The sequence below is a fragment of the Andrographis paniculata genome, unplaced genomic scaffold, assembly GCF_009805555.1.
Source record: "Andrographis paniculata isolate CXL003 unplaced genomic scaffold, ASM980555v1 Contig50END, whole genome shotgun sequence".
NCBI classification, from domain to species: Eukaryota; Viridiplantae; Streptophyta; class Magnoliopsida; order Lamiales; family Acanthaceae; genus Andrographis; species Andrographis paniculata.
The window spans coordinates 137,074-150,296 of record NW_026137585.1 but is presented as its reverse complement, the minus strand read 5'-3'; the positions used below and the strand labels follow the sequence as shown (position 1 = coordinate 150,296).

At 38.2% G+C, this 13,223-nt stretch overlaps 2 protein-coding genes across 2 annotated transcripts; both read right to left on the bottom strand.

Moving 5' to 3' along the window:
* Positions 1–3,241: 3,241 nt before the first annotated feature.
* LOC127253300 (uncharacterized) lies at positions 3,242–5,290 on the bottom strand. Its single transcript, XM_051277815.1, has 5 exons — positions 4,667–5,290; positions 3,905–3,948; positions 3,695–3,779; positions 3,526–3,598; positions 3,242–3,366 (listed from the first exon to the last, which is right to left on the bottom strand). The coding sequence occupies exons 1-5, from the start codon at positions 5,124–5,126 to the stop codon at positions 3,351–3,353; spliced, it is 678 nt and encodes a 225-aa protein (XP_051133772.1). The 5' UTR covers positions 5,127–5,290; the 3' UTR covers positions 3,242–3,350.
* Positions 5,291–7,868: 2,578 nt separating this feature from the next.
* Positions 7,869–9,033, bottom strand: LOC127253304 (uncharacterized). Its single transcript, XM_051277822.1, has 3 exons — positions 8,653–9,033; positions 8,176–8,532; positions 7,869–8,074 (listed from the first exon to the last, which is right to left on the bottom strand). Exons 2-3 carry the CDS (start codon positions 8,419–8,421, stop codon positions 7,898–7,900), a joined length of 423 nt encoding a protein of 140 aa, XP_051133779.1. The 5' UTR covers positions 8,422–8,532; positions 8,653–9,033; the 3' UTR covers positions 7,869–7,897.
* Positions 9,034–13,223: the final 4,190 nt, after the last annotated feature.

The window sequence follows — 13,223 nt, the reverse complement described above, 5'->3', positions numbered from 1 at the left end:
TATTAATTATGATATAATTAATTAGATTATGTTGACTATTCTAATTAGCATATAAAATATAAGTTAATACCCTATGTTAATCTAATAAGCATATCAATTAACAATAAATAGTACTCCATCTTTCCAAATACAGTGCAACATTTCATTTTTGGTATGTTTCAAACACCTTGTAACATTTCTAAAATAAGAAATAATTAATTATATTTAATTTCTACCCCACACTTTATCCCATCACATCACCCAAATAAAAAAATAAAAAATATATTTCACTCTCCATCACATCACCTAATTTTTAAATTATCTTACTTAATACTATCCACCTAAAAACTCGTGCCCAAAACAAATGTTGCACCTTATTTAAAAAATCAAGTCAATATTATTGAATTTGTAAAATATACTATTTTTTATAAAACATTATTAAATTTAATTTAATTTCAAATCAAAATCAAATAAACATATAATAAAACAAACACATGTATGATGACAATATATGTACTTCATTCTAATTGAATTGAAAGACAATCGCGAACTAATCATCAATTTTAAGCATCACAAAATATACAAAATTTGACTTTGTTATATTTATTAAAAATATATTCACATATTCTATCATTTCCACAAAAATTATTTATATTACAGTAGATACAAAAATTTAAAATATAATTAAAATAACAATTTAATTGATATTAAAAATATATAAATTATGACATTTAAGACATAATTAAAATTTAAATTTAAATTATTTTTAAATTGGTATCCCATAGAGTATATATTATTTGATTTTAATAGAACAAAAAAACAAAAACAAAAACAACTTAATTGTTCAATCCAAACTCAGAATGACGTCCCGAATAAAATAATATCAAACAAGAAATTATTTTGGATAGTGATAAAATAAGGATAAAATAAAATTGATAAGAGTTAGATAGAAATAGTATATATATATATATATATGTGTGTGTGTTTTAGTAGCTTATAAGGACATGTTTTAGTAATTTATAAAGACATACGCATACATCATATTTTTTTCTCTCAATTCATACAATTTATTAATTTTTTTTTTATTTTTTGCTTTGTAACGATTCATTTTTCTTTATTTTTTTATTTTTTTGCTGATTTCTTTATTTTTGCTCTCTCTTCTCGTTTGTCATATTTATTATTTTTGCGTTCGGATGCTCTCGGAAGAAGTCTGAAAACTCATTATTTAATCTTTTTCTTTTTTTGTTTTTTTTTTCTTCTTTAATTTTCTTGACATTTTTCTTTAATTTTTGTTTTTTGTTTTTTTTTTCTTATCTTCATTTTCTTTTCTTGATTTATTACTTGCAGGATCCTTTTTATAGGAAGCCAAAGAACTCTTTCTTTCATCCTTTCTCTTCTTTCTTATTTTTTTTACTTTCTTTAATTTTCTTGTCATCTTTCTTTTATTTTTATTTTCTTTTTATTTATCTTCGTCCTCTTATTTTTAATTTATTACTTTATTCGAATTCTTTTGGAAGAAATCACAGAATTCTTTGTTTCATTCTTACGCTCTTTCTTTCTTTTTTTTTTTTTTTTTTTTTTTTTTTTTTTGTTTTTTTGATTTTTATCTTTGTCCTCACCTTATTTATTTATTACTCGATCCTTTTTACAAGAAGTTGAAGAATTCTTTGTTTCATTCTCTTTTTTTTTTTGTTTTTTTGTTTTCCTTTTCTTTAATTTTCTTGTTATCTTGTTTTGCTTTTTTTTTCATTTATCTTCGTTTTTTCTCTTTTTTTTTTTTTATTTATTACTTGTGTTTGAATCCTTTTTGGAAGAAACTAAAGAATTAGTTGTTTCAGCATTTCTCTTTTTTCTTTGATTATTGCCTTTTTTTTAATTTTCTTGTATCTTCTATCTTCGCTTTTTTCTCTTTATCTTCAACCTTTTTTTTTTAATTAATTACTTGCGTACATGGTTTTGAATTTTTTTTTAAAAAAATCGAAAAACTCACCTGAATTTGATCTGACAAGCTGCCAGAAAATATGTTAACGATAAAAAAAAAAAAAAATGATAATAATAAATTATATACGACTGACAGGAAAAAAAATTAATATTGTATATAGGCAAAACGAGTATTTTTCCTTTTTAAAAAATAATAATAAGTATTAATGTTAAAAACATGGCAGTTTCCAAATGATTAGAATATGCCAGCACTCGTTTTCTACAAGAGTCATGAGCCTCTGCCTGACGACGGCTGGGCTGCGTCCGGGAAACTCAAGAAACTTTGCCAAAGGCGCACAAAAGAAAAAGAAAAATAAAAAAATCTCAAGGGTTGTTTCAATCATACCAAACAGTAGAGTACTGAATCGACCTTAAGCCCTACTTTGTAGGCTGAGCCAACTCCGGCAATGGTAGTGAATGCTGGTCAGTTTTAAAGGATCCACCGCAATTTTCTTGATTTTTTGTCTTATTCATGTTACATTCTCTCCTCTGGGGAAAATTTTCTTCTTTATAGAAAAGTGAAACAAGTTGGAATGTTTACTTCTTTGCTCGATAACCCACTTCTTTGAATTTATTAGTATTATTTTTTAATTTTGCCATGGCTAGTGTTACTGATTCGATATTATTAGATAGAAGGTGGGTTTCTTTACGTTGCCGTTTGATCATTTTGGTATATTATTAGGTGTGCTCTGACTCGTGGCTGATAAGCGAACAAGAATATACCTACCTCATCATTCTCAGATTTTCTGTGTTTCCTATGAATGAGGTGAACTTGTCGGCTGTAAGTCGTAGAAATCCAAACAAAGAAGGAGAAAGAATCTTAGAAAGATTGCAGGCTTCTCACATCCGGTCCAACGCTACCAAAACTCGGGTTTCGCAAGGCTTCAGACCGCGGCAATATTGGATCATCTGGATTTGGGATAGGCAGTAGTGCATTGTCGTCGCGAGGAAACTCGTCCCTGCGGTTTCCTACAGTTAGGCCACTCAAGCCTCCGGCGGCGACGGATTCTTCGTCTGCACCACCTCCTCCTTCCTGCTCTGAGTCTGGGACTGGACCATAACCCTGTAGTAAACTAGAAGAAGCTTCAGCTTGATCTCCGCCAAGTCCTCTATCGCCCGGTAATTCAGGATCCGACTTGGTAAAGGCATTGGCATTGGCATTAGCAGCAGCATTTTGCACTTCTCCCATGGAAACCTGATCAGGAACAGCCACCGGTGGTGGCGGTGACTGGCACTGAGCAGCAGCAGCAGGTTGGACAGCAGAGGAGGCATCATCGCTGCGCTGACACGCCCTTGCTGAGGCCAGACCAGCCGTCCTCTGTGCGCAACGCACCCGGGATATACTATACAGTATGGTAGAATCATGCGCACTTGCACCAAAATATGGGTCATTAATCGGCCGTACACCTACACCAAAATATGGGTCATTAATCGGCCTTACAGGACAAGGACCGAGCTCGCACACATGGGACACACATGAGACGAACTATGACCGAGAATCAGGAGTAGGAATGTCAGCCCATGACAATATGCATGTATATACAATCCACCAAATACACAACTGACCTGAGGAGCGGGAGCGGAGGATCTTTGCTTCCGCTGTCCACTTCACATTCTCTTCCTTCATCTGAGGGAGGTTCTGAGTGACGATACAACCATACATACCATTGTGATTGTGTGAGATACATTGATTTGATTTATGCGAGAATTCTAAAATATCGAAATCCAAACACACCAGAAACACGTCGACCTGCTGCCCTGGGACCGGCTTGGCTACTACTTGCAGCGGCGCATACTCCGAGCTCCGACTTGGACTTAACCTGAAAGTGACAATCAGTAGCCACAATGTATGCAGGTATGAAAGCTATTTTTCTGAAACAAAATTCTCAAACATTTAGAACCTCGAATAGATCTGCCTGTCTACTCTCAAAACACTAAAATATACCTCTTTCTTCTTTTCTGGCTTGCTCTTCACTTTCTTGAAAGGACCTGAACAAACAAATTAGACATTAGATCAGATCAAATAGCAAAGATGAATCTCAGGTTTAGTTCACCGATAAGTTGCTGCTATTATTATAACATACATACTGGCCTGGCTGGCCAGTTAGTACAAATAGGATCATGGTAATTCTATTCACTGTCGATCAAGACATGGCAAAACCATTGCAATAAGTGCATTCACACACACACGCACAAGAAATACCAGTAGAAAGAGCATTTGCATCGGATTGGATTGGATGTCCCAATGTGCAATGATAGCAAGAAAGAGAATACATTAACTGAGAGCAATATATTAAGAGGAAAATGCATTGCAGGTGTGTTTGAGTAACTAGATTAATTGATGTCTAAGAATTGCAAACACAGTGATCTGGACCATAGAAACGATGATATTCCAGCCCCAACTTTCTTCCTTCCTTACTAAACAAAATTATTAATTTATTTACATGTAACTAACCAACCTCAAGATAGACAATCATAATTCACTGTAAAAATACAAAATATTTCATCCAACGGCCATTCAAACCAAATCACAAAGGATTCTTGGAATTCTTGAAAATTCAAAGCCAACCACAGATACGAAAGAAGGAATCCAAGAAATCCTCCCCATCCCTAGAATGTGAGTATCTTCTTGAAGGCAGGCAAAATTGGATGTAAATAAGTCCTTGGCCTGGCCAATCCATTAAGTAAATTAAAAATCAAACCAAACCTTGAGAAAAAAGAGAGCGGAGGGTCTGGGCGAGATCCATGTCACAGTCCAAAAGCGTGGCATAAATGTCATCCTCGGAAAAGTGAGTGACGTCCTTAAGGCTCTGCAACACGTTCAATGTTTCTTGATGTCCTCCCCCGTTACTGCGATCCACCCTCTGGGATTCTGCAAGAAAGTGGTCTCGTAGATCATCATGGCCCAGCTCCATCATGCTCATCGCCGGTCCTCCAGCCAGAACATCCTCCTTGCTGTCGTCGCCTTCTTCATGTTCATCCCCATTCTTCGTCGTCGTTCCTGCCAGAGAATCCTCCTTGCTGTTGTCATTGTCCTCGCCTTCGTCATGTTCATCCGCATTCATTGTCGTCCTTCCTGCCAGAACATCTTCCTCGTCGTTGTGTTCTTGTTGTTGTTCATCCGCATTGCAGGGACTACACCACTCTTCAGTCTCACTCCAATTCATCGTTTCTCCATTTCAGTGGTACAAAATCATTGAATTGGTAGAAGATGATCAGAGGAAATTTATCTCAAGCTTTGGAATCAATGCTCTCTCTCTTCTTGCACTTCAAGACTGGAGGATCTTCCAGAGAATCAATATGAAGAACATCATCATCATCATCATCTTTCATCTGCAACTGCAACTGCTGCTGCTGGCACCTTCACCTTCTTATATACATATAGGCTCTGGTCACCACCCCCAATCCATCCTAGCCGTCAAATTGGACCTCATCCAACGGACAATATAAACTGCAACAATTTTACATTCGCTGTACCATTCACAATACGGTCGTTGGAATTTCATAAAGTAATAATAGATTTGATTTTTAAAAAAGTGATAGTAAAATTGTAAATTTTTTTTTTCCTTGTATGAAGCAGAAAATTCGAATTTTTTAAAAATTATTATTATTATTTAAAATTTTAATCTAAATGGGAACAATTATGACAATTTTAAATAACAGACTACCACAGATAGAATTGATTAAGGCTGAGTCGCCTTAATTAACACATAAAATATAAAATACAAAACATAGCTAGCCCAGCATGGTATAATTAAAAGATAAATTTATTATAATATAATTTGTTTGCTATTGCATCATTTTCATTTTAATATTTTGTTATGAGAAAATTATTTTGGACATTTAAATCTCTCTAATATATATGGAGGAAGGTAAAGAATTGATTTTATAGGAGTAAAAAATAGAAATAAAAATGCTTGGATAATTTTCATTTTGCACCAAAAATCTTTGTCGGTCGTTTTATTTGGACTGTTAGACTTTGCAGCACTGTTTTAATATAAATTATTCAGGGCTGTGAAAGTGTATGAAAGATGTTTTGATTCCATGTGCCTAGTACCGTACCCTGAATTGAATCAGAAGGAGGCGTGAGCTTGCTATATATATGTGCCCAGGCCCTGGCCCTGGATCAAATATTTTTTAAGGCCAAGTTTTGGACCATATTAGAGCTCACCTATATGTGTCAACTTTTCTTTGTATTCCATTCCATTGGACCATGACGAGTTGATAAATCAAACCTCAGAGATTACAAACTTACAAACAAACACAACATTAGCTTCTCCATCTTTATCATTTTTTGCTACTAACCGGCAATATTTTATATATTGATAGAAAATTAGTTGGATAGCATCTGATTTTCTTCCAAGGTCTGGGAGTGAAGAGGAAAATTTTCTTAGTTCTATGTGACCATGTTTTCAATTTTTTTTTTTTTTCTTTGAAGAATTTGATTTCTCCATGGACCTTCTGATGCAGAATGTGCCTGAGATCCATCTCATCTATTCAGTGTAAGGTTCAAGGAGCGCAAAGTGCCTACATCTTTCTACATCTTTATATACTTCACAAAGTATCCCATGTTTTCTATATTTTTTAGCTATAAGACATTTTGGTCTACTATTAATATTATGTTTGCCCTTAACTTCCGCACGCTAACCCCATAGCTTGTTACTTTATCTTCAGTTGAGATAACCATGTTTGAGAACTACATTGCTGTCTGCAAATTTCCTCAAGATCTCTACACTTTTATGTTACTAGAGATAAAAATGGAAATGAAACCATTCTAGCCAGTGTTTTTCAAGGATTCTGTTGGCATGAAATTTTGTTTCCTGTATTGAGGATCCGCAAGAAGTTCAGATGACCAACTGGTGCGTGGTTGCTGCACTGTTCATGTTGCTTGCTGATGTTGAATGTTTTGCACGTATTTTCTGAGTTGAAGAAGGTATTTTTGGATGATACAAAGACCGCTCAATTACCTGACCTGATAACATGCAGAAGAAAAGAACCTTGTGGAAGGTCAAAGAAGAGGAAGAAAAAGGTGCCCTGCAACACTGCCAACTTTTACATTGCATTTATTTGATATGTATGATACATCTTGAACATATTTTTGAAGGTCGGAAACACTACAAGTGGTGTGTCTAAGTCTAATTGGACGAATTGAGCCTTGTGTTGTTGAGTTTTGGTTGGAGGAAATGGCCTTGAGTATGGATTTATAGCAGAGTGAGAGCTTGAAGAGTTTTATATATTCATCTTCATACCGAAGGGAAAGCCTAACTCCCATGTTGAATAGGTTGAATTTTACTTCTTGTTGAGGGGATATTACTCATTTATTTCGAGAGATTTTCTCATGTATTGAGAGGTAGAAATCTGGAAAGATTTCGTATATGTTTTGGGTGAAAAACATGCTCGAAGCTTATGGATTTGCGGAAGCCGAAAATGAAATCCCGAAGGAATTCCAGTAGTATATTGGGTTGACGAATGCCAATGTGCTTGTTTGGTGAGTTTGGATGAAAGGGATTTCAGGGCGCATCGAAGTTGCCTACATACAGATTGGCTTGCTAGTGCATAATAATATTGCTGCAGACAACACCCCTACCAGATTTGAGAGTTTCCTCCTACAAAAAAAGGGTGTTGTGATGTTAGTCCTTCATCCACTGGATATCATATATATAGAAACTTACACACACATTTCTCCCAAGACTAAGCATTGATATCTGATCTGATATGATGGTGTTTGTACTGCATTTTGGATGTGAAGATATACACTGATAGAAGATATGCAGCAGTACAAATACAGTACAATCGTGGCCTGCCTGAAAAGCGACTTATGATCTCTCGTTGCATCTGAGCTGAACGTGTGGAACAGAAGGATTTTTATATACAACAGTCTATTCTATTCTATTATATGAACTGCACTGCACGGGGCCAACTAATTACCTCATCTAGACTATCCTGGTTTTTGCCACCTCTCGGCTTCCCTTGATGCCTCGTGCTGATGGTTCTGGTTTCTGGTTGGTGGGCGGCAGTCATGCTGTGTAATGCCGCCGTGAAAAACCCGCATTGTTCTTGAGCTAGTTTGATCGATCAAACCTCTGTGGTGGCATTGCTGCTGCTGCTGCTGCTGCTGAGGAGTAAACATTTTGTGAACAACTCCAGACAGTATCAATCAATCAATCGATATGGGGGGAGGCAGGAGAAATCAAAATAGACTACACACACACATACCTGGTTAAGCGAGAGAGCACGATCCTGGTACGGATTGTTTGTTGTATCATTATAATATATTCTGCCTGCTTGGAAAGCGGCATCACGGTGGCCATTGATGAAGGCTCTTTCAGGCAGGGGTGGTGGTGCCGTCAAGTTTTGAGGATCTATCCGGCTACTGCCAAATGACTGCTGCTGCTGCTGCTGATGATGATGATGAGTAGAACGCATATTCGTGTAACTTGGGTCGGAAATGAATTGAGGCATGGAAGCTCCCGAGAGGGAAAAACCTCCAGGAGGTGGTACGGGAGCAGGGCAGCGAGGAGGAAGAGGAGTAAGTCTCCACGAGGAGGAGGGTGTGTGTGTATACGTCAAAGCCTGAAGAAGCATCGAATGGATGGAGTAAGGATGATGTTAAACAAGGAACCCAACCCAACACTTGCTTGCTTGATAGGAAGAGAAGAAGTTATTCATGCATTACTTCATAATCATCCGTACCTCAGGATTTGTTGGAATGCCCCGTGATGCCGTAGGCCTAGCGGGATGGAGGAGGTATCGCCCATCATCAATAGGATGGAAGTATGCCGACCCCCCGCGGCGGCCGCCATCACCAACTTCAAGCTCCCCCGAGTGCAGGGCTGCATCAGATTGCCCCGAATTTGAATGTAGGAGGACATCAGCTAGCCCAGGAATCGAATCCCATGGCGTCCAATTCCTATGCTGCTGCTGCTGCCAACAGATTCGACACAACACATATCAATTCACTTCAAGGCAGAGCATTTGCATTTAAATCCTTCCTCCTCCCATCATCTTCAGAAAGAAAGAAAGAAAGAAACCTCTGTTGTACTAGTGCATGTGCCAGCTTGTTTAACTCTCCCCTCCCATCCCATTTCTCAGAAGCTGAAATTACTTACCTCACGGTTAGAAACACCTGCAGCAGCAGAATTTTGCAACTGACAAGGATGTTGATTAGCAGCACCAGATTGCAGCCTTCGCACATCCGGTCCAATGCTACCAAATCTCGGGTTTCGCAAGGCTTCAGACTGCGGCAATATTGGATCATCTGGATTTGGGATAGGCAGTCCATTGTTGTCGCAAGGAAACTTGTCCCTGCGGTTTCCTACAGTTAGGCGACTCAAGCCTCCAGCGACAGATTCTTTGTCTGCAACACCTCCTCCTTCCTGCTCTGAGTCTGGGACTGGACCATAACCCTGTGGTAAACTAGAAGAAGCTTCAGATTGATCTCCACAAAATCCTCTATCGCCTGGTAATTCGGGATCCGAATTGGTTAAGGCATTGGCATTGGCATTAGCAGCAGCATTTTGCACTTCTCCCACGGAAACCTGATAGGGAACAGCCACCGGCGGCGGTGACTGGCACTGAGAAGCAGCAGCAGGTTGTACAGTAGAGGAGGCATCATCGCTGCAGCATATGTATGTATATACAATCCACCGAATACAAGATTATCGATCGAGAAAACCCGAATCTACCTAAACAATGTACGTACTGTACATGGCATAAATTTCTGCTAACGGCAGCCATGCAAAAATAATACACAACTGACCTGAGGAGCGGGAGCGGAGGTTCTTTGCTTCCTATGTCCACTTCACATTCTCTTCCTTCATGTGAGGGAGGTTCTGAGTGACATACAACCATACATACCATTGTGATTGTGTGAGATACATTGATTTGATTTATGCCTTTTGTGATCGAGAATTCTAAAATATCGAAATCCAAACACACCAGAAACACGTCGACCTGCTGCGCTGGGATCGGCTTGGCTACTACTTGCAGCGGCGCATACTCCGAGCTCCGACTTAGACTTAACCTGAAAGTGACAATCAGTAGCCACAATGTACGCAGGTATGAAAGCTATTTTTCTGAAACAAAATTCTCAAACATTTAGAGCCTCGAATAGAATAGAAACTGAAGCTGATATCTTATCATATCAGCACTTGCTAGGTCAGTGATTTTGTGAGAATGTTCAATGAAGCATTTTGGCCTCTACAGAAGTTCACCTGCATTGCATTGCATGTTGGAGGAAAGGGGATGTCTACTCTCAAACACTAAAATATAAGCAATGAAATTTATGCATTCTGATAAGTGATAATCACAAACCTCTTTCCTCTGTTCTCGCTTGTTCTTCACCTTCTTGAAAGGACCTAAATAATTGTATAATGCATATTCGATATTAGATCGTCAGATCAAATAGCAAAGATGAATCTCAGCTTTATGTCACCGATAAGCTGCTGCTATTATAACATACATACTGGTTAGTATAAATGGCATCATGGTAATTGTAATCACTGTCGATCAAGACTTGACAAAACCATACCAATAAGTGCTTTCATTGACTGAGAGCCATTACAAAGAGCATTTGCATTGGATTTCCAATGTGCAATGATAGCAAGCAAGAAAATTCATTGACTGAGAGCAATTAAGAGGAAAATCTGATGGAATATAACAGCAAACTGAAACTCCAAGGAATTGAAAACACAGTGATCGGCACCACAAAAACGATAATTCCAGCAGGCCTTTTTTCCTTGCACCATAAACATTAATATATGTTATTTACATGTAGCCTCCTCAAGACTCACAAGATACACAATGTGACCATAACAATTTCCTATAAAAATAGATTATATTTATCACACAAAACATTTCTTCCAAGTTCCAAACAACAAAGGGTTCTTGAAAATTCAAGATAAAGAAACAAACAGAACATTCATGAAAATTCAGATAAGAAAGAATCAATAGAATCCTCCCTAGAAGGTGAGTGAGTGCAAAATAGGATTTCATATTAAAGCTTAATTACCTTGAGAACAAAGAGAGTGGAAGGTCTGGACGAGATCCATATCGAAGTGCAAAAGCGTGGAATAAATGTCATCCTCAGAACAGTGAGTGGCATCCTTGAAGCTCTGCAACACTTTCAATGTTTCTTGATGTCCTCCCGCATTACTGCGACCCACCCTCTTCGATTCTGCAATAAAGTGTTCTAGTAGTAGATCCAAATGGCAATGGCAGAGGCCACTTCCCTCCTCCGTCATCGTACTCATCCTCGTTCCTGCCAAAACATCGTCGTCATTGCCTTCTTGTGCATCCCCATTCTCCGCCGTTCCTGCCAGAACATCTTCCTCGTCCTTGTTGTTTTCGGCGTCATTGTCTTCTTGTTCATCCCAATTGCAGGGACTAAACCACTCTTCAGTCTCACTCGAACTCATCGTTTCTCCATTTCAGTGGTACAACATCATTGAATTGGTAGAAGATGATCAGAAGAAGTTTATCTCAAGTTTTGGAATCAATGCTCTCTCTCTTCTTGCACTTCAAGACTGGAGGATCTTCCAGAGAAGCAATATAAAGAATATCATCGTCATCATCTTTCATCTGCAACTGCACCTTCTTATGTATATGTATAGGCTGTGGTCACGGTCACCACGTACCATTCACAGTGCGGTCGTTGGAAAGTCAAACCGTTACAAATGTTAGATTTGATTTCTAAAAAGTAATACTAGTAAAATTGTTAATACGCCTTTTCTTCTCCTACGAAGTGAAGTAGAAAATTTCTTCTCAGCATGCTATCCGAAGTCCGTTTAGAATTGCTATAACGGTTCGTATTTGAATCAAAATCAAACCAACTAAAAATTCTATGGTGTCCGTTGGATGAGGCCCAATTGACGGGTAGGATGGATTGGTGGTGGTGCAGCCTATATATATGTATATAAGAAGGTGCAGTTGCAGATGAAAGATGATGATGATGATGATGTTCTTCATATTGATTCTCTGGAAGATCCTCCAGTCTTGAAGTGCAAGAAGAGAGAGAGCATTGATTCCAAAGCTTGAGATAAATTTCCTCTGATCATCTTCTACCAATTCAATGATTTTGTACCACTGAAATGGAGAAACGATGAATTGGAGTGAGACTGAAGAGTGGTGTAGTCCCTGCAATGCGGATGAACAACAACAAGAACACAACGACGAGGAAGATGTTCTGGCAGGAAGGACGACAATGAATGCGGATGAACATGACGAAGGCGAGGACAATGACAACAGCAAGGAGGATTCTCTGGCAGGAACGACGACGAAGAATGGGGATGAACATGAAGAAGGCGACGACAGCAAGGAGGATGTTCTGGCTGGAGGACCGGCGATGAGCATGATGGAGCTGGGCCATGATGATCTACGAGACCACTTTCTTGCAGAATCCCAGAGGGTGGATCGCAGTAACGGGGGAGGACATCAAGAAACATTGAACGTGTTGCAGAGCCTTAAGGACGTCACTCACTTTTCCGAGGATGACATTTATGCCACGCTTTTGGACTGTGACATGGATCTCGCCCAGACCCTCCGCTCTCTTTTTTCTCAAGGTTTGGTTTGATTTTTAATTTACTTAATGGATTGGCCAGGCCAAGGACTTATTTACATCCAATTTTGCCTGCCTTCAAGAAGATACTCACATTCTAGGGATGGGGAGGATTTCTTGGATTCCTTCTTTCGTATCTGTGGTTGGCTTTGAATTTTCAAGAATTCCAAGAATCCTTTGTGATTTGGTTTGAATGGCCGTTGGATGAAATATTTTGTATTTTTACAGTGAATTATGATTGTCTATCTTGAGGTTGGTTAGTTACATGTAAATAAATTAATAATTTTGTTTAGTAAGGAAGGAAGAAAGTTGGGGCTGGAATATCATCGTTTCTATGGTCCAGATCACTGTGTTTGCAATTCTTAGACATCAATTAATCTAGTTACTCAAACACACCTGCAATGCATTTTCCTCTTAATATATTGCTCTCAGTTAATGTATTCTCTTTCTTGCTATCATTGCACATTGGGACATCCAATCCAATCCGATGCAAATGCTCTTTCTACTGGTATTTCTTGTGCGTGTGTGTGTGAATGCACTTATTGCAATGGTTTTGCCATGTCTTGATCGACAGTGAATAGAATTACCATGATCCTATTTGTACTAACTGGCCAGCCAGGCCAGTATGTATGTTATAATAATAGCAGCAACTTATCGGTGAACTAAACCTGAGATTCATCTTTGCTATTTGATCTGATCTAATGTCTAA

What these genes read in the sequence shown, in the direction of transcription:
- LOC127253304 (XM_051277822.1), bottom strand. Translation starts at nt 8,421, where the DNA reads ATGCCTCAATTCATTTCCGACCCAAGTTACACGAATATGCGTTCTACT. An exon ending in GTGCTCTCTCGCTTAACCAG is followed by an intron (nt 8,075 to 8,175) that starts GTATGTGTGTGT and finishes TTTACTCCTCAG; the next exon opens with CAGCAGCAGCAGCAGCAGCA.
- LOC127253300 (XM_051277815.1), bottom strand. Translation starts at nt 5,126, where the DNA reads ATGAATTGGAGTGAGACTGAAGAGTGGTGTAGTCCCTGCAATGCGGAT. An exon ending in AGCCAGAAAAGAAGAAAGAG is followed by an intron (nt 3,780 to 3,904) that starts GTATATTTTAGT and finishes TGTCACTTTCAG; the next exon opens with GTTAAGTCCAAGTCGGAGCT. An exon ending in AGCAGGTCGACGTGTTTCTG is followed by an intron (nt 3,599 to 3,694) that starts GTGTGTTTGGAT and finishes ATCGTCACTCAG; the next exon opens with AACCTCCCTCAGATGAAGGA.